The 24259-nt window shown below is 44.4% G+C and overlaps 2 protein-coding genes across 5 annotated transcripts in view; one reads left to right on the top strand and one right to left on the bottom strand.

Annotated features, from left to right (window-relative positions):
• Positions 1–651: 651 nt before the first annotated feature.
• Positions 652–9185, bottom strand: UNC50 (unc-50 inner nuclear membrane RNA binding protein). Of its 4 annotated transcripts, none has more exons than XM_052648999.1 (6): positions 9037–9185; positions 7669–7952; positions 6438–6558; positions 2513–2652; positions 2323–2424; positions 652–956 (listed from the first exon to the last, which is right to left on the bottom strand). In XM_052648999.1, the coding sequence occupies exons 2-6, from the start codon at positions 7946–7948 to the stop codon at positions 820–822; spliced, it is 780 nt and encodes a 259-aa protein (XP_052504959.1). In that variant the 5' UTR covers positions 7949–7952; positions 9037–9185; the 3' UTR covers positions 652–819. The 4 variants fall into 4 exon arrangements, with proteins under 4 accessions (XP_052504959.1, XP_052504960.1, XP_052504962.1 ...); XM_052649000.1 differs by lacking the exon at positions 9037–9185 and adding an exon at positions 8548–8873; XM_052649002.1 differs by lacking the exon at positions 9037–9185 and adding an exon at positions 8361–8413.
• An 83-nt stretch (positions 9186–9268) lies between these two features.
• The window catches only part of LOC128056406 (cytochrome c oxidase assembly factor 5), a 32876-nt gene continuing 17885 nt past the window's right edge, over positions 9269–24259 (top strand). The window contains exon 1 of the mRNA XM_052649168.1: positions 9269–9444. Within this exon, the coding sequence (XP_052505128.1) occupies positions 9346–9444 (99 nt within the window). The 5' untranslated portion in view covers positions 9269–9345. The remainder of the gene's footprint in view (positions 9445–24259) is intronic.

The following is a 24259-nucleotide window of genomic DNA, read 5'->3' as shown; positions in this document are numbered from 1 at the left end:
TTCATGTGTATTTGAAATAAAGAAGTTTAAAAAGCCATGTTGAATTCAAGACTCCTTCTAATAAAAAACAGGTAAAACTTCATGAGTACCAAGCTTTTTTATTATTATAGTTTTGTTTAACACTGATATATAATAGCTTACCGGGACTATTTTCTGTTAGAAAATAATAGTAGATTTGTGTGTTTTGGAAAGTCTTTAAAGAAAAAAAAAAAAGCCTTCGTTAAGACCATGACTATCAGTGTTACACAGAGGTTCACTCCCACCTTAAGTGTGCTATGCAGAAGAGCTTCTGGGGCAGTCTTCAATTGGTTTTTTTTTTTTTTTTGCATAAACAATGGCTATTAGTGACATTTACAGCCTGTAGTTCAGTGATTCCTAAGGAGACTTTTAAAGCTTAAATTAGGACCCTGTGGCTTATATAAAAGTTTAAAATGCAGCCTGTTAGAAATGGGGGTGACTCTGTACCTTGTCAGTAACAGCTGGGGAGGGAATGGCACACATATGACTATGTGGATATGCCTTCAAAAATAATGTTAAAAAGTTTTACCTTTTTATTTTCTTTATAGCCTTACTACTGTGTATATCACTGTGTGCAAATATTTATGAATAAAAGGTAACACTTTAGTTTAAAAAATATTTATTGTAGGAATGTACATTTAATCAGTTTTAAGGAATGTACTATTAACATTTATAGTTCTTCAAATTTGCAAACTTTGTACCTTTAAGATATCTACAATGATAGTTTATTTACAGGTTTCACAGGAAATCACCACCTCACCGATAATGTTGCTGCTGCTCAGATGTAAGGGGCCCCCTGGCTCACTTCACTCTGTACTTGTAGAAGGAGCAGAGCGTGTGGGTGAAGTTCCAGCCCAGGGCTAGTGAGAGTCCGTAGAGCAGGATGAGAGGTGCAAACGGGTAGAGAAGGATCACCGTGTTTTTCAAAAATGGCAGTGCTGGAAGAGGGCCAGGATTCAGGTTAAGGGTGAGAGTCAGTATCGCCAGTTATTCATGGATCAAGTGGTGAATTGAAACCTGTGATGCTTCAGAAGCTTCCCATCTTAATGTACCAGCAGACATGGGTGACGTTATAGGAGAAAAACAGCTTTCAGCTGTTTGAGATTTCCCAACCGAGGGAGTGTTACACCTCCACCTGGAGAAGGTGAGCTCTCAACTAGTATCCCAGACTTTAGGAAAGAAATGAAGCTCTCAAATATAAAACCCACCCCCAGATATCTGTGTTTCCTTCTTTCTCACTTGCGGCTTCCTGTTAGTGGGTCTATACCCCATGCATTCAAATCTAAGTATTTCTCATACAAGTAGTCCCCAAACTGAAACTGAGCTGTGCCCAAAGAATCTTCTAAATTGTAGGGAGATACCAGGACAGTGCTCCAAAATCCACTTCCATCTCCCCCGAACGAGACAGGACCTCCCCAATGCCCAAAACGAGGTGTTACAATTTGGAGGTGGGGGGGGCAAGTGGTTCCTGACAAAGTCAAGGGGACTCTCTGACCAGTGGAATCAGTCACATGTGAGTCCAAGTGACCTAGGTTTACAGTAAGATTCTAATCATCTAGAGGGACCGTAAAGGAAAGGGCTACAATACATAACACTAACAAATCATAAGATCTCTAAATTTAACTCTTAACAGCAGTCATTTCTTTACATGAAGAAAAATAAACATGGTTCTCATTCATACTATCAAAGACTAACCGATAGCAGGATTGAATAATGAATTTATACACATATCCTGAGTGCAGCAGAAGCTGGGCTTGGTCTTCTGTGATTATCCCCAGTACCTCCCACCCCTAGGCTTCTCCAGTCCAGCAGGTGGCCTGGGACCAACACAGATGTTTACAAAATGAAGAGTATTTCACAATCGTCCCCCAATCATAAAACAGAAAATACGGCAAAGGTTTTAAACATGCCCATACACTGGACCCAACCCTTTCCTCATCTGACTGACTGCTGGTAACCCAGAACCCAAAAACCTGGGAGAAAAGAAACTCGTCATGGGTTCCTGCAAGAAACCTGGAGAGCATCAGATGGTTTAACATGGTTCCTTGAAATTATAAAGTTTGTTATGTACCAGCTATGCCACTTTGGAGCTATGGGACCATGGATAAATTACTTAATCTCTCTGGGCTTGTCTCCTCATTTGAAAAATGGGGAATAGTAAACCTGTATCATATAACTAATGATTAACTGGAAGAATTTATGTAAAACACCAGGACAGTACCAGCTCCATAAAAGCTCAGTGTATTACTGTTACAACTTCTCCCCTCCCTGTAGTGTTGTCAACCAGAAAAATCAATTACTTACCACTGTATCCTAAGAAAGTTACATAGATATAGTAGCCAACGGCAACCAACCATAAGGTATTTCCAACTAAATATCCAATAAATGTGTCTGTTAGGATGACATCTGCCAAAGAGACACGGACAATGAATCTTTTTTCAGTGGATACAATGAAGACTTTCTGATGACAAGTTTAGAAGAAACTGCTACTTACGGTTGATGAAAAAAAGCTGTATAAAATGCAGAATGACCAAGAGAGGATAAAAAGCATTCAGATGCACATCGAAGGCATAGCCCCACTCGACATCATAGTCTCTGCTCTGCCGTTTCACTAAATACTTATTGGAGATAAACCTGAAAAAAATGATAGCATTTCTTTCATAATACAATAAAATTAACCCCATGCGTATTTACTGGCTGTCTTCTATAGCTCAAGCATTATTCCATACACTGGAGATACGGTGGTAAGCAAACTTCTGCCTTCAATCTAGTGGGAGTGGACTGACAACAATACAGTCAGACGGCCCTAGGAAAAAACTGAGCAGGACAGCAGGGCAGGGGCTGCAAAGGTGACATGTCAGCCACGACGAGAGTCCCGAGAGAGTGACATCTGGGCAAAGAACCAGGGGCAGCGATGGGAACCCCTGGGGCAGAGCCCTCCGAGCAGGGAGGAGTCTTGAGCACGGGTGGGGGAGGGGCTCAGAGTGCCTGCAACTGGTGAGAAGACAGCAGGGCATGGAATGGGAGAAGAAAGGGAGCATCTTACAGACCCTGTGGCCACTGTCAGACGTCAGGCTTTTACTCTTGGTGGAATAAGAAGTCACTGTGGAGTTCCCAAAAGGACGTTTGGCTTACTGTTTTGACGGGGTTCCTCTGGCTGCGGTCTGAGAACAGACCCTGGAGACAAGAATGGAAGCGAAGAGGCAGGAGGGGGAGGTCACTGCGAGGAGGAGACGAGAGGGTGGCGGCAGCGGGGGCCCTGGCCTGGGGGCAACTACAGCTGGGAGGCCCGAACAGCGAGAGTGGAGTACGACACAGTGGGTGCCAGAGGAAAACGTTAGTCAAGGACAACTGAGAGACTCCTGCCTTAAAACAAGTGAAAGATGGAGGTGCCACTGAGGCAGGAGTGGCTGCACCAAAAGTGATCTGAGTGCAGGAAGGGGAGAGTACAGGAGTTTGGACCTGGCCCTGTTACGGTGAAGAAGTAAGAAATATGGAAAGGAGGTCTAGAAACTTAGAGGAGCAGTCCACACAGGGGATATACAGATTCATGTGTGCAGATGGTATTAAAAGCCGTGAACTTCAATGAGCTCACCCAGAGTGAACACGCATAGAGAACAGGTCTGCAGCCTAAGACTAGGGTCACATACCCCCCATCAACCCCCGCCCCACTGTGGAAAGTTCAGGGAATCCGGAGGAACCAGTAAGGAAAGAGTGGCCAGCGACATCTCCAGCCACAGCTTGAACAATCACTCAAGCTCATGCCTCTGTTCCGCAGCATGGCCTCATGGTTCCTTTAAATGATGAATAAATGAAAAGGCAGACATCCAGGTCACAGACAGGTCTTCAAAGGAAAAGAACAAAAAGGATTGTAAACAGTTATGGAAATTCGATGCTTGCTTCTATATGTGATTTCAAGGATACCGTTAAGAAAAATGCTATGCCTACAGTGGAAATAAAAACAGGAAAAGAAACAAGAGGTGCTATAGTACTAATAAAATAGTCCTATACTCAATTGTCTGAAAATGTCAAGATCCGAGTGCTTTGCTAGAACAAACTGGAACTTACCAAAACACCTTCCACTTGAGCCAAGACTATGCAATAAAATGAACAGAGTAAGAAGGATTTAGCTCACCATCCAAGGGTTCCCATTCAATGGTCCTGCTGCTGCTGCCCCCACCCCTCTGCTCAGCCCTTAAACAGGTGCTTCCCAGGCTTTTGGCCTTCATCCAGGTCTCACCTCTAGAACACTGACACTCCTCCCAGGAGAGCTCAAAGACAGCTGAGGCCTCCCCTCCCACCTTCAGATTAAGAATGCCAGTCACATCCTCATTTTGGCCAGACTGCTGCAGCCTCCAAGTTCCCTCCCCCAGTGTCTAATGAACCTTTATTTCATTATCAGCATGTCTCCTGAACTCAGCATGTCCCACATGGAATGCACCGGCACCCGAAGCCCACAGCCTGCAGGCCACCCTAGAGGCCCTGGGCTCCCCCTCTTCCCTACCATCCTCTACTTCTAGAATCACCACACTAGTCTGGGGTTCCACTGCTCAAACGCAGACCACACAATTGCACCCAGCCTCACCACTCTCTCCAGCTCCTCCTCCTCCACAGTCAGAAAATTTTTCATTAGTTCAGTTCAGTTCAGTCACTCAGTCACGTCCGACTCTTTGCAACCCCATGGACTGCAGCACGCCAGGGCTCCCTGTCCATCACAAACTCCCAGAGCCTACCCAAACTCACGTCCATTTGAGTTGGTGATGCCATCCAACCATCTATCTCATCCTTTGTCGTCCCCTCCTCCTCCTGCCCTCAGTCTTTCAAATGAGTCAGCTCTTCGCATCAGGTGGCCAAAGTATTGGAGTTTCAGCTTCAACATCAGTCCTTCCAATGAACACCCAGGACTGATCTCCTTTAGGATGGACTGGTTGGATCTCCTTGCAGTCCAAGGGACTCTCAAGAGTCTTCTCCAACACCACAGTTCAAATGCATCAATTCTTCGGTGCTCAGCTTTCATTATAGTCCAACTCTCACATCCATACATAACTACTGGAAAAACCATAGCCTTGACTAGACAGACCTTTGTTGGCAAAGTAATGTCTCTGTTTTTTAATATGCTGTCTAGGTTGGTCATAACTTTCCTTCCAAGGAGTAAGCGTCTTTTAATTTCATGGCTGCAATCACCATCTGCAGTGATTTTGGAGCCCCCAAAATAAAGTCAGCCACTGTTTCCCCATCTATTTGCCATCTTAAGTTAGCAGTATCCTTTTTAGGCCAGATTTTAGAAATTTATCTTGTGGCTCAGGTGGTAAAGAATCTGCCTGCAATGCAGGAGACCTGGGTTCAATCCCTGGGTTGGGAAGATCCCCTGAAGAAGATCCCCACTCCCGTATTCTGGCCTGGAGAATTCCACAGACTATGGGATCTATGGGGTCGCAAACAGTCAGACATGCCTGAGCGACTTGCACTTAGAATTTTAGATTACTGGTGTGTTGCATTTTCTGACTACCCAGCACATACAAAACCTATTGGACTGGTCAGGAGTTACAAAGCAAAATAACAAGTTGGTATCATCAGAGGTCAGCATCTCACAATCTTGCTCAAAATGTTAACAGCTACCATTTATTGAGCACAGACTGTATGCCAGGTGCTTTTCATAGTACAAGCTTTTCAAATACCTCACAAATAGATGATTAACTTCCATCTTCCAAGAAGGACAGGGTAAATGGCTGAGCTGGCATTTGAACCCAGGTATCTCTGCCAACTCAGGTTCCAGTGTTTTCTCTGATACACAACAGCAACCACAAGCCCCGTGCCAAGCTCACCCTCATGTCCACCCCTTCCGCCAACCACACAAGAGCACCCATCAAAACACCAAACGCCAAATTGATACTCAGCACACTGGTATTGGTACAGCAAACCCAGAGAGAGTCAGACTGAGAACTCAGTCAGATAAAACCTGCTCATGTGTTTCAGCAGGAAGGAAGCTTAACCAAAACAATTCTTTTTCATGTGCTTCATCTCATGTCAAAGATTCAAAGTAAGATTCCATGACATAACCCTCCACGTTTTACCCGTCGAGAAATGAGCTGCTGACCAAGCCAGCAGAAGACTGTGCCGTCATCCAGACAACCTCAGCAGAACTGGCTGTGAAACATTTTCGCAAAATCAGGGATCTTGTTAATACGACATAATCATGACTTCAATTCACTTATTTGGTGCAGTTTGACAAAGCAGACCATCTCCTGAAGAGTATTTTCTGCTCTAGGTGCCAACACAGGAGAATGAATTATGGTAATCCTGGCAGACAAAATCAGTGCTTTCAGTTTGTATAGTTTCCGTTTCCATCAGCTACTCTCTGAAGCAAACAGAGGGAGGCTCTACAGTAGCATCTGAAAAACCAAAGCTTCCGTACTTACCACGTTAAGGTTGATATGAGAAGACCGACGCCTACACAGTCTATGAATACCACCCAAAGGAGCAGCTTTATCGTCTCAAAAAACCCCATGTCCAGCACAAAGCCAAATCCTATCGTGGACACTGCAAGAAAGATTTACAAGATGCATTCAGGCACTTTGCTAGATTCTAAGCATACAGGTCAGTTTCTGCCTTTCAGATGCCCACTCCAGAATGGGATGCAGGTATGTAAACAAAACCCCTAAGCTATCTTATTAATAGATGTAACTGATTAAGAAATGCAGATCGCCCTGGAACACACAACTACCACTGAGATACCTGACGTTTACTGAGGAGGCCCGTGTATCTGATTCACCAGGGTAGCCCCAGCATTCAGAATACGACCACTACTGAGAAGGCACTCATGTGTTTAAACCCAGTTAAAGGTGGGCTTCCCTGGTGGCTTAGATTGTAAAGAATCTGCCTGCAATGCAGGAGACCCAGGTTTGACTCCTGGCTCAGGAATATCCTCTGGAGAAGGAAATGGCTACCCACTCCCGTATTCTTGCCTGGTGAATTTCACGGACAGAGGAGACTGGAAGGCTACAGTCCAAGGGGTCATAAAAAGTCAGACATGATTGAGACACTAAAAGTGGTTCAGACCCTTTCACTGCACTATTGGAGAACTTAAAGCAGTTTCTCAAGATCACATTAGTACTTTCAGAACCCTCACTCTGGATCGGCCTGATGAAAGTGAGAAGTGAGAGTGTTAGTCCCTCAGTCGTGTCTGACTCTTTGTGACCCCATGGACGGTAGCCCACCAGGCTCCTCTGTCCATGGGATTCTCCAGGCAAGAATACTGGAGTGGGTTGCCATTCCCTTCTCCAGGGGATCTTCCTGACCCAGGGATCGAACTCAGGTCTCCAGCACTGCAGGCAGATTCTTCACCGTCTGAAGCACCAGGGAAGCCCTACGTATTTATCACAGCAGTTGAAAGACATGGAGTGACTCTGTCCTGTGCTTTTTAAAGTTCCAAGGAACCAGTTTCCTCTGGCATCTGCTTGGGACCTTTAAAGTCAGGAAGAATACCACTCTCTTTCCTGTGAGGAGATTTTGGAGACTTCAGAAAGGAAGACAGTTTCAGAGAACCCCAAATTATGACCCATAACACGCTGACAACAGGAATCTCCAAATGACAAGTCCAACCTGAAACAGTCAACTGATTTCTCAACTCTCCTGCAGATAAACACTTACCACAGAGCCAGATACTTAACAGGACCAAGAAAGCTGGGTCATCCCTGGCCCACTGATCTTTCGTCTGCTTCCTATAGTGAAAGTTTCTATAAACTCTCTGTGGGGAAGTGAACAGGTAGAGCATCTGCCAGGCAGCAAACTCAAAGTCCATCTGCCGGAAACGGAAAAGCCTCCTCAGGTATTTGTAGCGTTTTGCTCCCGCTGTGTGTCTGGCTGCATCCCTGGAACTCAACACTCCGTTCCCCTGCACTGGGGAAGTCACCGAAGTACTTGGTAACATCCTCCTAGATAGAAGGGGGGAAAAATTTATATTATTAATACAAATCATCAGAAGAAACTGCCAGCCCCTAGCACCCCTCTTGTGAGTAATTTAGGAGAGAAGTTACCTTACGTTTTGGCCCCAATCCCTGAGAAGAGGCAGGACTCAAAAGAGAGTAAATTTGGTTTTGAGGCTGATTTGGGAGCTGGAGAACTGCCCACTGCACTTCAGGAAAGGGCTGCCCCATGGCCTTCTGAACCTTCATAATAACGCTTTTACAAGGTCCACCCATTCTCTGTACTTCATTTCTGTCAATCCTCAGATCTGCTCCACCTCTCCCCACCTCTCCCCACCTCCTCCCACCCCTTCTCCAGAAGCAGAGATAGTGATAGAGCCAAAATTTGAACTCAGGCAGTCTGAATCAAAAGTCCACCTGTCATCTGTGCTAACAATCAAGACTTTAAGGAAAAGCCTTTGCTGAAGCCAAAGAGAAACGATGTTCCCGACGACGTAAAGTAAATGGCTTATCACACAAGTCCATCAGCGCCTCACCAACAAGCAACTCGTTCACTAGCATGGGATGTAAAAACAAGGCAAAACTCAAACGCATAGTGTTTTACTTCCTGAATAGTTCATCAGGGGAACGACAGCGTGGGGGTCCAGTCCAACCAGTCTGAAGCCAGGGAGGCGCTGGTCATCGTCCGGCCTCCATGTCCCGCCCCGGCAGCCCAGTGTCGGGCTCCACTCCCCAGGCCTCCAGGACGCCAGCTGCTCCCCGCCGGCTCGGGGCCTCCGGTAAGGCGGCCAGATTGAGCATAAAAACACAGGACGTCCAGTTACAACTGCATCGCAAATACAATAATTTGTAATATAAGCAGGTCCGAAACACTGCGTGAGACCCGCAGCTATGCAGACATCATTCGCTGTTATCTGAAATTCGGCTGTAACCAGCCTCCGCGATGATGTCTGGCAGCCCCACCGCAGGCCGAGCAGCCGGACCCGGGCGCGGTCACTCCAGGGCCGGGTGATGTGGGGCCGCAAGTTGCCAGAGGAAAAGGCCGACCGGCGAGCCCGGGTCGCGCGCAGATGGGGCCGTCGGCAGGCCTCACCTGGAGCCCCGCGGCGGCGTCCACCGGCTTCACATACACCCGCCACCACCGCCCAGAAGCCGACCCAGCCGCCGCTGGCCCAACTTCCCTCCTCGCTACGTCAACCACGTAGGGGGCGCGTCGCGTCCCGTGACCCACAAACGCCGCGCGCGATACCTCTCGCGTTACGTCTCTCGCCGCGCGCCCACCGGAAGCGGTTGCTACCGGTCTTTTTCCGGTTCCGCCCGCCGCGGCGTCACTGGAGTCCTGAGGCGTCTGGGCCGTCTCGGAAGGAGAGGGTGGAGGCCGCGGCCAGCTGGAGGCGCAGTCATGCCCCGGTATTACGAGGACAAGCCTGAGGGCGGCGCGTGCGCGGGCGTGAAGGAGGATCTGGGCTTGTGTCTGCTCCAGTCTGACTGCGTGCTCAAGGTAGCGCGGCCGGGTGCTCGGATGACCGAGGCCCGAAGCGGGGAGGCGAGGCTGGCGGAGGGTCCCTGGCGGGCCCCAGTGATGGCTGAGTCGTGCCTCCGAGTTCGCGGTCCTAGTTCTCCACCGACTTAATGAACTTGGACGAGTCCACTGTCGGAACCTGACTTCCCAATGGTGAAATTGGAGAAAACGGTGCTGCCCCGTTGGGTTTTTGTAAAGTTTAAACCATCTCGGGTGCAGAAACACGAAATGCTGCTGCTCTCCTGGGTTCTGGAGGCATATAGGAGAGTATCACAGGTTTCTGGAGCCCTCGAAAATGAGAACCAGTAAATTAGCACATAATTACATGAACTTGCCACACTGTGTTGCCTCGTGAAACCTCCTTTCTCAGTTCAGTTGTGGCTGAATAGATGCTGTATTTACTTTGTGCTGGTCTGAACTTGCTGAGTTCTGTGTATTCCAGGATAAGCTGTAAGAGGCAGCTTTTTTATTTTCACCGCTTTGTATCTTGCGCCCCCTACCGTTGAACTTGTGGTTTTAGGTGCTGTGATGGGAGACAGGAATTTGCTGTCTTTCCCTCAGTACAGCCACAGGTCTTCTCTGGAGCCAATCTGATATCATGCGTGCCTTAAGTCGTTTCCTACTTTTTGCGACCCCGTAGACCCTACCCCTCTAGGCTCCTCTGTCCATGGGATGGTCCAGGCAAGAATACTGGAGTGGGTTGTCGTGCCCGCCTCCAGGGGATCTTCCCGACCTGGGATCGAACCCGTGTCTTTTGTATCTCCTGCGTTGGCAAGTGGTTGGCTAGTGGTTCTTTACCACTAGCGCCATCTGGGAAGCCCAGTGAAGTTCAAAGTCGACTGGCAAACCTGGATTCTGGCGTTCAATTCAGTTCAGTTGCTAAGTCGTGTCCAACTCTTTGCGACCCCATAGACAAGCATTCCAGCCTGCGTTGTCCATCACCAACTCCCGGAGTTTACTCAAACTCATGTCCATTGAGTCGGTGAAGCCATCCAGCCATCTCAACCACTGTTGTCCCCTTCTCCTCCTGCCTTCAATCATTCCCAGCATCAGGTCTTTGCCAGTGAGCCGGTTCTTCGCATCAGGTGGCCAAAGTATTGGATTATCAGCTTCAGCATCGTCCTTCCAATGAATATTCAGGACTGATTTCCTTCAGGATGGACTGCTTGGATCTCCTTGCTGTCCAAAGGGCTCTCAAGAATCTTCTCCAACACCACAGTTCAAAAGCATCAATTCTTTGGTGCTCAGCTTTCTTTATAGTCCAGTTCTCACATCCATACCTGACTACTAAAAAAACCAAAGCTATTACTAGATAGACCTTTGTTGGCAAAGTAATGTTTCTGCTTTTTAATATGCTGTCTAGGTTGGTCGTAGCTTTCCTTCCAAGGAGTAAGCGTCTTTTAATTTCATGGCTGAAGTCACCATCTGCAGTGATTTTGGAGCCCCCCAAGTAAAACCTGTCACTGTTTCCATTGTTTCCCCATCTATTTGCCATGAAGTGATGGGACCAGATGCCATGATCTTAGTTTTCTGAATGTTGGGCTTTAAGCCAACTTTTTCAGTCTCCTCTTTCACTTTCTTCAAGAGGCTCTTTGATTCTTTGCTTTCTTCCAGAAGTGTGGTGTCATATGCATATCTAAGATTATTGCTGTTTCTCCCAGCAATCCTGATTCCAGCTTGTGCTTCATCTAGTCCAGCATTTCTCATGATATCCTGTGCATAGAAGTTAAATAAGCAGGATGACAATATATCGCCTTGATGTACTCCTTTTTTGATTTGGAACCAGTCTGTTGTTCCATGTCCAGTTCTAACTTCTTGACCTGCACACAGGTTTCTCAGGAGACAGGTTAGATGGTCTGGTATGCCCATTTCTTTAGAATTTTTCAGTTTATTGTGATCCACCCAGTCAAAGGCTTTGGCATAGTCAGTAAAGCAGAATTAGATGTTTGTCTGGAACTCTCTCATTTTTCCATGATCAAACAGATGTTGGCAGTTTGATCTCTGCGTTTTCTAAATCCAGCTTGATCATCAGGAAGTTCATGGTTCACGTACTGTTGAAGCCTGGCTTGGAGAATTTTGAGCATTACTTTGCTAGTGTGTGAGATAAGTATAATTGTGCGGTAATTTCAGCATTCTTTGGCATTGCCTTTCTTTGGGATTGGAATGAAAACTGACCTTTTCCAGTCCTATGGCCACTGCTGAGTTTTCCAAATTTGTTGGCATATTGAGTGCAGCACTTTCACAGCATCATCTTTTAGGATTTGAAATAGCTCAACTGGAATTCCATCCTCTCCATTAACTTTGTTTGTAGTGATGCTTCCTAAGGCCCACTTGACTTCACATTTTAGGATGTCTAGCTCTAGGTGACGACAATGGCACCCCACTTCCATGGACGAAGGAGCCTGGTAGGCTGCAGTCCATGGGGTCGCTAAGAGTCGGACACAACTGAGCGACTTCACTTTCATGCATTGGAGAAGAAATGGCAACCCACTCCAGTGTTCTTGCCTGGAGAATCCCAGGGACGGGGGAGCCTGGTGAGCTGCTGTCTATGGGGTCGCACAGAGTCGGACACAACTGAAGTGACTTAGCAGCAGCAGCAGCAGCTCTAGGTGAGTGATTGCACCATCATGATTATCTGGGTTGTGAAGATCTTTTTTGTATAGTTCTTCTGTGTATTCTTGCCACCTCTTCTTAATATCTTCTATTTTAGTTAGGTCCATACCATTTCTGTCCTTTATTGAGCCCATTTTGCATGAAATGTTCCCTTGGTATCCCTAACTTTCTTGAAGAGATCTCTAGTCTTTCCCATTCTATTGTTTTCCTCTGTTTCTTTGCACTGATCAGTGAGGAAAGCGTTCTTATTTCTCCTTGATATTCTTTGGAACTCTGCATTCAAATGGATATGTCTCCTTTGCCTTTTGCGTCTCTTTTCACAGCTATTTTTAAGACCTCCTCCAACAACCATTTTGCCTTTTTGCATTTCTTTTTCTTGGGGATGGTCTTGATCACTGCTTCCTGTACAATGTCACAAACCTCTGTCCATAGTTCTTCAGGCACTCTATCAGATCGAATCCTTTGAATCTATATGTCATTTCCACTGTATAATCATAAGGGGTTTGATTTAGGTCATACCTGAATGGTCTAGTGGTTTTCCCTACTTTCTTCAATTTAAGTCTGAATTGGGCAATAAGGAGTTCATGATCTGAGCCACAGTCAGCTCCCAGTCTTGTTTTTGCTGACTTGCTAGAGTCAGAAGTCTTGTTAGAGCTTCTCCATCTTTGGCTGCAAAGAATATAATCAATCTGATTTTGGTGTTGACCATCTGGTGATGTCCACGTGTAGAATCTTCTCTTGTGTTGTTGGAAGAGGGTGTTTGCTATGACCAGTATGTTCTCTTGGCAAAACTCTATTTAGCCTTTGCCTTCTTCATTCTGTACTTCAAGGCCACATTTGCCTGTTACTCCAGGTGTTTCTTGACTTTCTACTTTTGCATTCCTGTCCCCTTTAATGAAAAGGATAACTTTTTTGGGTGTTCTAGAAGGTCTTGCAGGTCTTCATAGAACTGCTCAACTTCAGCTTCTTCAGCGTTACTCATTGGGGCATAGGCTTGTATTACCGTGATATTGAATGGTTTGCCTTGGAAACAGGGATCATTCTGTCGTTTTTGAGATTGCACCCAAGTACTGCATTTCAGACTCTTGTTGACTGTGATGGCTACTTCATTTCTTCCAAGGAATTCTTGCCCACAGTAGTAGATACAATGGTCATCTGAGTTAAATTCACCCATTCCAGTCCATTTTAGTTCGCTGATTCCTAAAATGTCAGTGTTCACACTTGCCATCTCCTTTTTAACCACTTGTAGTTGGCCTTGATTGATGGACCTAACATTCCGGTTCCTGTACAGTATTGCTCTTTACAGCATCGGACCTTGCTTCTATCACTAGTCACATTCACAACTGGGTGTTGTTTTTTCTTTGGCTCCATCCCTTCATTCTTTTTGGAGTTATTTCTCCACTGATCTCCAGTAGCATATTGGGCACCTACCAATCTGGGGAGTTCCTCTTTCAGTGTCCTATCTTTTTGCCTTTTCATACTGTTCATGGGGTTCTCAAAGCAAGAATACTGAAGTGGTTTGCCATTCCCTTCTCCAGTGGACCACATTTTGTCAGACCTCTCCACCATGACCTGTCCGTCTTGGGTGGCCCCACAGGGCATGGCTCATAATTTCATTGAGTGAGACAAGGCTGTGGTCCATGTGATCAGATTGGTTCGTTTTCTGTGATTGTGGTTTTCATTCTGTCTGCCGTCTGATGGAGAAGGATTAGAGGCTTATGGAAGCTTCCTGATGGGAGAGACTGACTGAGGGGGAAACTGGGTCTTGTTCTGATGGGTGGGGCCATGCTCAATAAGTCTTTAATCCAATTTTCTGTTGATAATCGAGTCTGTGTCATTTGACCTGAGGCCAAACTGTGGTGGAGGTAATGAAGATAATGGCAACCTCCTTCGTACAAAGGTCCGTTGCAGACGCTGCTGCGCTCACTGCTGCCAGCCCTGCAGCAGGTTGCTTGTGGTTATTCTTGCATCTGGAGATGTAATTTCAGAAAGTTGCCCTTATTTCAAAGGAAAGACAACTACCCAGATATGGACATCAGTGATAGTGCTGATTCATGGTTTACGTTTGGTTCACTGGTGATGGCAGGGGCTGTGTGAAGTGAAAGTCGCTGAGTCGTGTCTGACTTTTTGCGACCCCATGAACTGTTCAGTCCTTGGAATTCTCCAGGCCAGATTACTGGGGCCTTTCCCTTCTCCAGGGGATATTCCCAACCCAGGGATCGAACCCAGGTCTGCCACGTTGCAGGCAGATTCTTTACCAGCTGAGCCACAAGGGAAGGACTGTGTAAGCTTTGGTAACTACTTGTTTAATGAGTAGAGGAGCAAAGTGCCTTGGGTGTTCAAGGGAGAGCAGCTTATTTTGCTTGGGAGTTTGGAAACTTCTCAGAGGAGGTGACCTTTGCTCTGAGTCTTAAAGGTTGAGTAGTAGTTCATGACAGAAAAGGCAGTGGCAGCCCACTCCAGTGTTCTTGCCTGGAGAATCCCAGGGATGGGGGAGCCTGGTGGGCTGCCATCTATGGGGTCGCACAGGGTCGGACACGACTGAAGCGATGCAGCAGCAGTAGTTGATGAAGTAAAGGAGTGGAGGCTCTGGTGGTTGTGGGGAGACTCTGAAAGAAGAGCATGTACAGAGAAGTCAGGGAGGTGTGGGTGGGCCACCCAGAAGCTGGGCTGGAGGAGGAGAAAGGTTGCCATGGATGATGGCCCTGGTGTGTCGGAGTGAGGAGCTTGGGCGCAGAGGAGGACTGAGGAAAGAAACTCGGGAAGGGGAAGAGGACACTGGTGATAAGGAGAGCACTGAATTGGTTTTTGAGGTGATGGGTTGATTTAGCAAGCAGTTGAGCGCCAAGTCTGATTGCAGGGACGCATAGATAAATGATCTCTGGGAAGCTGGAAAACTGTAGGCAGAGATGACGACCTCAACGTTCCTTGCCCCCATAGAGTACCCGGCCTTTTTGTTGCTGAATGTGGTCAACTAGGAGAACGTGTTATTATATTTAGAAACAGTCTTTTAAATGGAAATGCGTTTGTAGTTTGTGTTAAATCCATCCTGAATGGTCACTTCAGCTGGGCTGTGAAGGGGCAGCAGTGAGGCAAAACATTGAGTCATGCAAACCCAGGAGCCGCCCTCCCTTCCCCCATGGCGTCACTGGCAGCTCCACCCCTCCCCATGGGCACTCAGAACAAGGGAAATTCTGCTGAGTCTGTGCCTGCTCTCTGTGGCAGCCACATTTGTGATACGGTTCTTGATTTCTCTGCTCCTTGAGTAAGGAAGTTAACCCAGTCTTTTGACAGATAGTAAGCCGCACCTGAAAAGCTTCTGGACCTCACTTGAAGGAAGAATTCAACATAAAGTATTTAGTTTTGGGGCTGCAGTGAGATAGTCCAGCAACTGTAGGGGCTCAGAGAAATGCCGGGTAATGATGATAAGGATGTAAACTCCAGTGGGGCTGGAGAAGAGACCAAGGAAAAAGCAGATTCAAAAGGCATCTTTCAGATAAACTTCTTAGGATTTTATGATTCCTGGGGGATCAAAAAGGTTGAAAACTGTGCCCAGGAAGCTCATCTACAAGTTATGTCCCTTGTGTCCCTGTTAACAGCTTCCTGATTGCTGGCTTTTTCTCAGAATCACCTGGTATTGGGGATGGAGCCCCTTAAAAGTACAGATTCCACTGCTCTCCTGTCTCCCTTATAAATGAAAAGTGTCCCAGTTTGGCTTTTGGACACAGCCATGTTTGGGAGTCACCAATCTTGACCTCAGAAGGCAAATAAGCATGGGAGTATATTAATTATTTATAGATTCAGGTAAATGTTACAGAGATGGGAATAACACTGGCTTAAAATACCATAGAGAATTCTCTTTTTTGCTCTTGTGCCTGTAATTGGGGTCCAGTTTGATCCTGCCTTTCATGGATCTAAACACTGTTGATCTGTGGGGTTAGGTGCTGTGACGAGAGAGGATGTTACTCTCACACTCACGGTCTGAGGGTGCCGTGCTGCCCCGTCATCAAGCCTGGTGACGTGGTGGAGTGAGTGGGGGCGTGGGCAAGCCCCTGTCCCTTCAGGACCAACCCCGAAGTGTATTCCACTGGCTAGAACTTAGTCACGTGACGCTGCCCAGCTGCAATATGGCTGGTTAATCCAGCTCAGCCATGAAAGATTGATTGTTAAGGGGCTGGAGGAAGATGAAGTAACATTTCTCTCCTAGGTGTTTTATCTAGATGGATCTTCCCACTAGGTAATTGGCAGTATGGGTTGAAAGCTTGTGAAAAAGATGGCATCTTAAATACGTGTTAAGGAAGCGTCAGTTTATAGATTACAGTTTTTTGTATAATTGTAGTCCTTTCTCTCCACATTGTTCGTGTTTGCAGCCTCATTATAGAGTCTGAGGGAGGAACAGTGCAGAGAAGCTTACTACTCGGTTCTGGTTCGCTTTTGAGGTTCACTGTGGTATCTATTGAGTTGGCCAAGAGCTTGGTCCAGGTTTTTCCATACCATTCTATTGCAGAACCTGAACAAACTTTTTGGCCAACCCAGTAAATGACCATTCAAATCTAGGGCCCAAGCAGCCATGAAGAGTGGAATGTGGCCAAGATTCCTGGGATCGGGAATGCCGTAGATGTATTATCCTGCAGCTTTTTTCACAGAGAAGACTAGGAGTGTGACTGGCACTTGCAAAATAAAGGTTCTGGGGAGTGACTGTAGTGGTGGGGTTATGGTGTCCAAACCTGCTTGAGGGGGAGTCCCTGACGATGGACGAGCAGGCAGAATTTAAACACCAGGGGTTTCTACTAAGCAGTACTCCAGCCAGCCTCAGTAGCATTTTCCTGAAGTGTTGAGAACCGGCACTAAAGCTGTGCAGTTCTTAGAGTGCCTGATTGTAGCTGTCTGGGCTTTTAAAGTTAGCGCTGAACAGAATCGTGTTTATTCTCAGACATAGGTGCTTGATTCATGTCGCATTGGAACTCTCTTTGATGAGGAAGATTCCATGATCTTCCTGTATATTGTCAAGTAATGCATGAAGCTAATGTTCATAAGCAGTACGTTTTATTTATTTTTATTTTTTTAATAGTAACAAGGTGTTAGTTAGGTTTTGATATTTTTCCCCTCATGAATTGACAGTTTAATGTCATTAATCCTCCTGTGATGCAGAAAATCCAAGTTCAGTCTCCTTTTTCTGGGTGGTACTGCATGCATTTGTGCTCCCGGGAAATGGGCCCCCTCAGCGCTGCCCCTGCTCCCCTCTGTCACCTCCCCCCACGCTGTACGACTTGCTCCCAGTGCAGGGAACACTGGCGTGGGCACACCCCCTGCCTGCTGTTGGAGGCGCGTGTAGACAGGAATAGCTTCTTTAAAACCGTTTTATTTGTTTGTTTTTGGCTGGGCTGCGTCGTCTTCGCTGTGTGGGCTTTTCTCTAGTGGCAAGCAGAAGCTGCTCTCCAGATGTGCTAGCTTTAGACTGACTGGGCTTCAGGAGTTGTGACGGGTGGGCTCTGGGACACGGGCTCCAGGAGTTGTGCTTAGCTGCTTCTCGGCACGTGGGGTCTTCCCGGACCAGGGTGGAACCCTTGTCTCCTACATTGGCACCAGGGAAACCCTGGCAGGAATATCTTGTATTTACTTTCAACCTCCTGCTAAACTGATCTGGGGCAGTTCTGATTTTTTTTTTAATGGAATAGTCCTTATGGGTGTTTAGTTACTAGACAAATTAGAGGGTATGGCATTCAAAAAGAAATTTTACAGTAGTTAAATTTTAGTCTTGCCTCTCTGAATTGTAACATATACTTTCTGTAGGTGCTTCCACATGTCCCATGTGTTTAAGTGCCTTTGTGTTAAGTTCAATTCATGGCCGTATATTTGTTCAAAATATTTTAAGATAATGAACACGTAGTATTAGGATTTATGTCCGACATTTGTTGCTGTCCAGTCACTGAGTCCTTTCTGGCCCCATGGATTGCAGCATGCCAGGCTCTACTGTCTTCCCATATCTTGCAGATTTTGCTTCGATTCATGTCCAATGAGTTGGTGATGCCATCCAACCATCTTATCCTCTGCCGCTCCCTTCTCCTTTTGCCTTCAGTCTTTCCCAGCATCAGGGTCCTTTCCAGTGAATTGGCTGTTCATGTCAGGTGGCCAGAGTATTAGAGCTTCAGCTTCAGCACCAGCCCCTCCAACGTCCTTCCAGTCAGGGCTGATTTCCTTTAGGATTGGCTGGTTTGATCTTGCAGCGCAGGGGCTCTCAAGAGTCTTCTCCAGCATAAGGGTGTAAAAGGCTCGGTTCTTCGGCGTCAGCCTTCTGTGGGCCAGCTCTCCCATCTGTACATGACTAGAGGAACCATAGCTTTGGCTGTATGGACCTTTGTCGGCAGAGTGATGTCTCTGCTTTTTAATATGCTGACTAGGTTTGTCATTGCTTTTCTTCCAAGGAGCAAGCGTCCTCATGGCTGCAGTCACTGTCCACAGTGATTTTGGAGCCCAAGAAAATAAAGTCTGTCACTGCTTCCACTTTTCCCCCTTCTATTTGCCTTGAAGTAATGGGACTGGATGCCATGATCTTAGTTTTCTGAATGTTGAGTTTTAAGCCAGCTTTTTCATTCTCTTCTTTCACCCTCATCAAGAGGCTCTTTAGTTCCTGTTCACTTTCTGCCATTAGAGTGGTATCATCTGTATATCTGACATTGTTGATATTTCTCCTAGCAATCTTGATTCCAGCTTGTGCTTCATTCAGCCTGGCATTTCGCGTGATGTACTGTGCATAGAATTTAAATAAGCAGGGTGACAGTATACAGCCTTGTTGTATTCCTTAACCAATTTTGAACCAGTGTGTTGTTCCATGTCCAGTTCTGTTTTGTTTTGTTTTTAATTAATTAATTTTTAAATTGAAGTATAATTGCTTTACAGAATTTTGTTGTTTTCTGCCAAATATCAACATGAATCAGCCATAGGTATACATATGTCCCCTCCCTCCTGAGCCTTCTTATCTCCCTCCCCATCGCACCCCCCTAGGCTGTTACAGAACCCGTTTGAGTTCGCTGAGTCATGTAGCAAATTCCCGTTGGCGTTCTGTTATACATATGGGAATGTAAGTTTCCACGTTACTCTCATACGTCTCACCCTGTCCTTCCTCTCCCCGCCCCTTGTGTCCATAAGTCTGTTCTCTATGTCGGTTTCTCCATTGCTGCCCTGTAAATAAGTTAATTGGTACCATCTTTCTAGATTCCATATATATGCCTTAGTATACAATATTTATCTTTGTGTTTCTGACTTAACTTCACTCTGCATAATAGGCCCTAGTTTCATCCACCTCAGAACTGACTCCGATGTGTTTGTTTTGATGGCTGAGTAACATTCCATTGTGTATGTGTACCACAGCTTCTTTACCCAGTCATCTGTCTGTGGACATCCAGGCTGCTTCCATGTTCTAGCTACTGTAAATAATGCTGCGGGAACACTGGGGCACACACGTCAGTGTCTTTTTCAGTTTTGGTTTCCTCAGAGTAGATGCCTAGTAGTGGGATTGCTGGGTCATACATTGGTTCTATTCCGAGCTTTTTAAGGACTCTATAGCATCTTTGATAGTGGCTATATCAGTTTACATTCCCACCAACAGCGCAGGAGGGTTCCCTTTTCTCCACACCCTCTCCAGCATTTATTGTTTGTAGACTTTTGGATGGTGGCTTTTCTGGCTACTGTGAGGTGGTATGTCATTGTGGTTTTGATTTGCATTTCTCTAATAATGGGTGATGTTGAGCATCTTTTCATGTGTTTGTTAGCCATCTGTATGTCTTTGGAGAAATGTCTGTTTAGATCTTTTCCCCACTTTTTGATTGGGTTGTTTGTTTTTCTGGCATTGAATTGTATGAGCTGCTTGTATATTTTGTAAATTTGTAAATTAATCCTTTGTCAGTTGTTTCATTTGCTATTGTTTTCTCCCTTTCTAAGGGTTGTCTTTTCACTTTGTTTATAGTTTACTTTGCTGTGCAAAAGCTTTTAAGTTTAATTAGATCCCACTTGTTTTGATTTTTATTTCCATTACTCTAGGAGGTGGGTCATAGAGTATCTTGCTTTGATTTATGTCATCAAGTGTTCTGCCTATGTTTTCCTCTAAGAGTTTTATAGATTCTGGTCTTACATTTAGGTCTTTAATCCATTTTGAGTTTATCTTTGTGTTTAGTGTTAGAAGTGTTCTAATTTCATTCTTTTACATGTAGCTGTCCAGTTTTCCCAGCACCATTTATTGAAAAGGCTGTCTTTGCCCCATTGTATATTCTTGCCTCCTTTGTCAAAAATAAGGTACCCATAGGTGCATGGGTTTAATCTCTGGGCTGTCTCTCTTGTGTCATCGGTCTATATTTCTGTTTTTGTGCCAGTACCATACTGTCTTGATGACTGTAGCTTTGTAGTGTATTCTGAAGTCAGGAAGGTTGATTCCTCCAGCTTCTTTCATCTTTCTTAAGACTGCTTTGGCTATTCGGGGTCTTTAGTGTTTCCATATGAATTGTGAAATTTTTTGTTGTAGTTCTGTGAAACATGCCTTTGGTGATTTGATAGGGATCTTGTTGAGTCTGTAGATTGCAGTTGGTAGTTCAGTCATTTTCACAATGTTGAGTCTTCCAACCCAGGGACATGGAATATCTCTCCCTCTGTTTATGTCATCTCATTTCTTTCCTCAGTGTTTTGTAATTTTCCGTATGCAGTTCTTTTGTCTCCTTGCTGCTGCTGCTGCTGCGTAGTCGCTTCAGTCATGTCTGATTCTGTGCGACCCCATAGGCGGCAGCCCACCGGGCTCCTCTGTCCCTGGGATTCTCCAGGCAAGAACAGTGGAGTGGGTTGGGTTGCCATTTCCTTCTCCATTTGTCTCCTTAGGTAGGTTTATTCCTAGATATTTTATTCTTTTTGTTGTAGTGGTGAATGAGATTGATTCCTTAATTTCTCTTTCTGATTTTTTTTTTTTGCTGTTGTTAGTATAGGGGAATGCAAGTGATTTCTGTGTATTGATTTTGTATCCTGTGACTTTGCTAAATTCACTGATTAGCTCTAGTAATTTTCTGATAGTCTCTTCAGAGTTTTCTACATATAGTATCATGTCATCTGCAAACAGTTTTATTTATTCTTTTCTGATCTGGATTCCCTTTATTTCTTTTTTTCTCTGATTGTCATAGATAGGACTTATAAAACTATGGTGAATAATAGTGGTAAGAGTGGAACCCCTCGTTTTGTATCTGATCTTAGAGGGAATGCTTTCTGCATTTCACCATTGAGAATAATGTTTGCTATGGGCTTATCATATATGGCCTTTATTAAGTTGAGGTAGGTTCTTTTCTGCCCATTTTTCAAGAGTTTTTATCATAAATGGGTGCTGAATTTTATCAAAGACCTTTTCTGCATCTATTGAGATTATCATATGGTTTTTATCTTTTAATTTGTTAATATGGTGTATCACATTAATTGATTTGCATATATTGAAGAATCCTTGCATCCCTGGAATAAACCCAACTTGATCATGGTGTATGAGCTTTTAAATGTGTTATCGAATTCTGTTTCCTAGAGATTCGTTGAGGATTTTTGTATCTATGTTCATCAGTTATATTGGCCTATAATTTACTTTTTTTATGTTGTCTTTGCCTGGTTTTAGTATCAGGGTGATGGTGGCCTCGTAGAATGTTTTTGGATGTGTTCCTTCCTCTTCAGTTTTTTGAAAGAGTTTTAGAAGGATAGGCATTAGCTCTTGTCTAAATATTTGATAGAATTCACCTGTGAAAGCATCTTGCCATGGGCTTTTGTTTTTTGAGAGGTTTTTGATCACAGTTTTGATTTCAGTGCTTGTAATTGGGTGGTTCATAATTTCTGTTTCTCTTGGTTCAGTCTTGTATGATCAAACTTTTCTAAAAACCTGTCCATTTCTTCCAGGCCGTCCGTTTTATTGCCGTATAGTTACTCATAATAGTGTCTTATAATCCTTTGTATTTCTGCATTGTCTGTTGTAACCTCTCCTCCTTCTTTTCTAATTTTGTTGATTTGATTCCTCTCTTTTTTCCTTGATGAGTCTGGCTGAAGCTTTGTCAATTTTGTTTATCTTCTCAAAGAACCAGCTTTTAGTTCTATTAATCTTCACTATTGTTTCTTAAATTTCCTCCTCGTTTATTTCTGCTCTGACCTTTATGCTTTCTTTCCTTCTGCTAACTTTGGTTTTTGTTGCTGTTCTTTTTCCAGTTGTTCTAGGTGTAAAGTTCTCTACTCACTGTTTTTCTTGTTTCTCGAGGTAGGGCTGTATTGTATAAACTTCCCTCTTAGAACTGCTTTTGCTGCAGCCATAGGTTTTGAGTTACCAAGTTTTCATTGTCATTTGTTTCTGGGAATTTTTTATTTCCCTTTTGATTTCTTCAGTAACCTGTTCGTTATTTGGAAGCGTATTGTTTAATCTCCATGTGTTTGTGTTTTTAGTCATTTTCTTGTAATTGATATCTAGTCTTAAATTTACTGAGGCTTGACTTGTGACCCAAGATGTGGTCTATCCTGGAGAATGTTCCATGTGCACTTGAGAAGAAAGTGTATTCTTCTGCATTTGAATGGAATGTCCTGAAGATACCAGTGAGATCCACCTGGTCTAATGTGTCATTTAAGGCTTGTGTCTCCTTATTAATTTTCTGTTTTGATGATCTGTCCGTTGGTGTGAGTGGGGTGTTAGTCTCCTACTATTATGTGTTACAGTCAATTTCTCCTTTTATGTCTAGTTGTGTTTGTCTTATGTATTGAGGTGCTCCTGTATTGGGTGCATAGATATTTACAATTGTCATGTCTTCCCTCTGGATTGATACCGTGATCATTATGTAGTGTCCTTTATCTCTTGTAATATTCTTTACTTTTAGGTCTATGTTGTCTGATATGAGGATCGCTTCCCTAGCTTTCTTTTGATTTCCACTTGCATGGAATATATTTTTCAATCCTCTTCCTTTCAGTGTGTATGTGTGTTTAGGTCTGAAGTGGGTTTCTTGTTGACAGCATATATATGGGTCTTGAATGTATCCATTCAGCCAGTCTGTGTCTTTTGGTAGGAGCATTTAATCCATTTACATTCAAAGTAATTGTTGATATATACGTTCCTATTGCCATTTTCTTAACTGTTTGGGGTTTGTTTTTGTAGATCTTTCTCTTCTCTTGCACTTCCTGTCTGTATAAGTCCTTTTAACATCTGTTGTAATGTTGGTTTGGTGGCACTAAGTTATCTTAACTTTTCCATGTCTGTAAGGTTTTTGATTTTGCTATCAATTTTGAATGAGACCGTTGTTGGGTAGAGTAATCTTGGTTGTAGACGTTTCCCCTTTCGTTACTTTAAATATATCACTTCTGGACTGCAGATTTTCTGCTGAAAGATCAGCTGTTAAACCTGTGGGATTTCCTTTGTATGTTACTTGTTGCTTTTCCCTTGCTGCTTTAAACATTCTTTCTTTGTGTTTAGTCTTTGTTAGTTTGATTAGTATGTGTCTTGGCATGTTTCTCCTTAGGTTTATCCTGTATGGAACTCTTTGTATTTCTTAGACTTGATTGACTATTTTGTTTTCCATGTTGGGGAAATTTTCAACTAGACTGTCTTAAAAATTTTTCTCATACCCTTCCTTTTCCTTTTCTTCTTCTGGATTCCCTATAACTCGAATGTTGGTGTGTTTAATATTGTCCCAGAGGTCTCTGAGACTATCCTCAATTATTTTCATTCCTTTTACTTTATTCTGCTCTTTGGCAGTTATTTCCACGATTCTATCTTCTAGGTCACTTGGCTGTCCTTCTGGCTTAGGTATTCTGCTATTGCTTCCTTCTGGAGTATTTTTAATTTCAGTAATTGTGTCATTTGTCTCTGTATGTTCATTCTCTATTTCTTCTAGGTCTTTGTTAATTGATTCTTGCATTTTCTCGATTCTACTTTTGAGGTTTTGGATCACCTGCGCTGCCATTATCCTGAGTTCTTTTTCAGGTAGTTTGCCTGCTTTCTCTTCATTTATTTGGACTTGTGTGTTTCTAGGTTGTTTCTTCATTTGCACAGAACTTCTCTTTCTTTTCATTTTTCTTTTTTTTTAACTTACTGTGTTTGAGGTATCTGTTTTTGAGACTTTCAGGTTGAATTCTTTCTTCCTTTTGGCTTCTGCCCTCCTGAGGTCGGTCCAGTGGTTTGTGTAAGTTTTGTGTA

Source organism: Budorcas taxicolor, chromosome 11 (assembly GCF_023091745.1).
Source record: "Budorcas taxicolor isolate Tak-1 chromosome 11, Takin1.1, whole genome shotgun sequence".
Classification (NCBI taxonomy): domain Eukaryota; kingdom Metazoa; phylum Chordata; class Mammalia; order Artiodactyla; family Bovidae; genus Budorcas; species Budorcas taxicolor.
The sequence above is the reverse complement of the archived record's forward strand: the minus strand, read 5'-3'. Positions and strand labels throughout refer to the sequence as shown.

Bases quoted from the DNA above. Each gene is read 5' to 3' on its own strand.
- UNC50 (XM_052648999.1), bottom strand. From the start codon at position 7,948: ATGTTACCAAGTACTTCGGTGACTTCCCCAGTGCAGGGGAACGGAGTG. The intron at 6,559-7,668 runs GTAAGTGTTTAT...TCTTTCTTGCAG, and splicing joins GTTAAGTATCTGGCTCTGTG to TGTCCACGATAGGATTTGGC. The intron at 2,653-6,437 runs GTAAGTACGGAA...CATTTTTTTCAG, and splicing joins CTCATATCAACCTTAACGTG to GTTTATCTCCAATAAGTATT.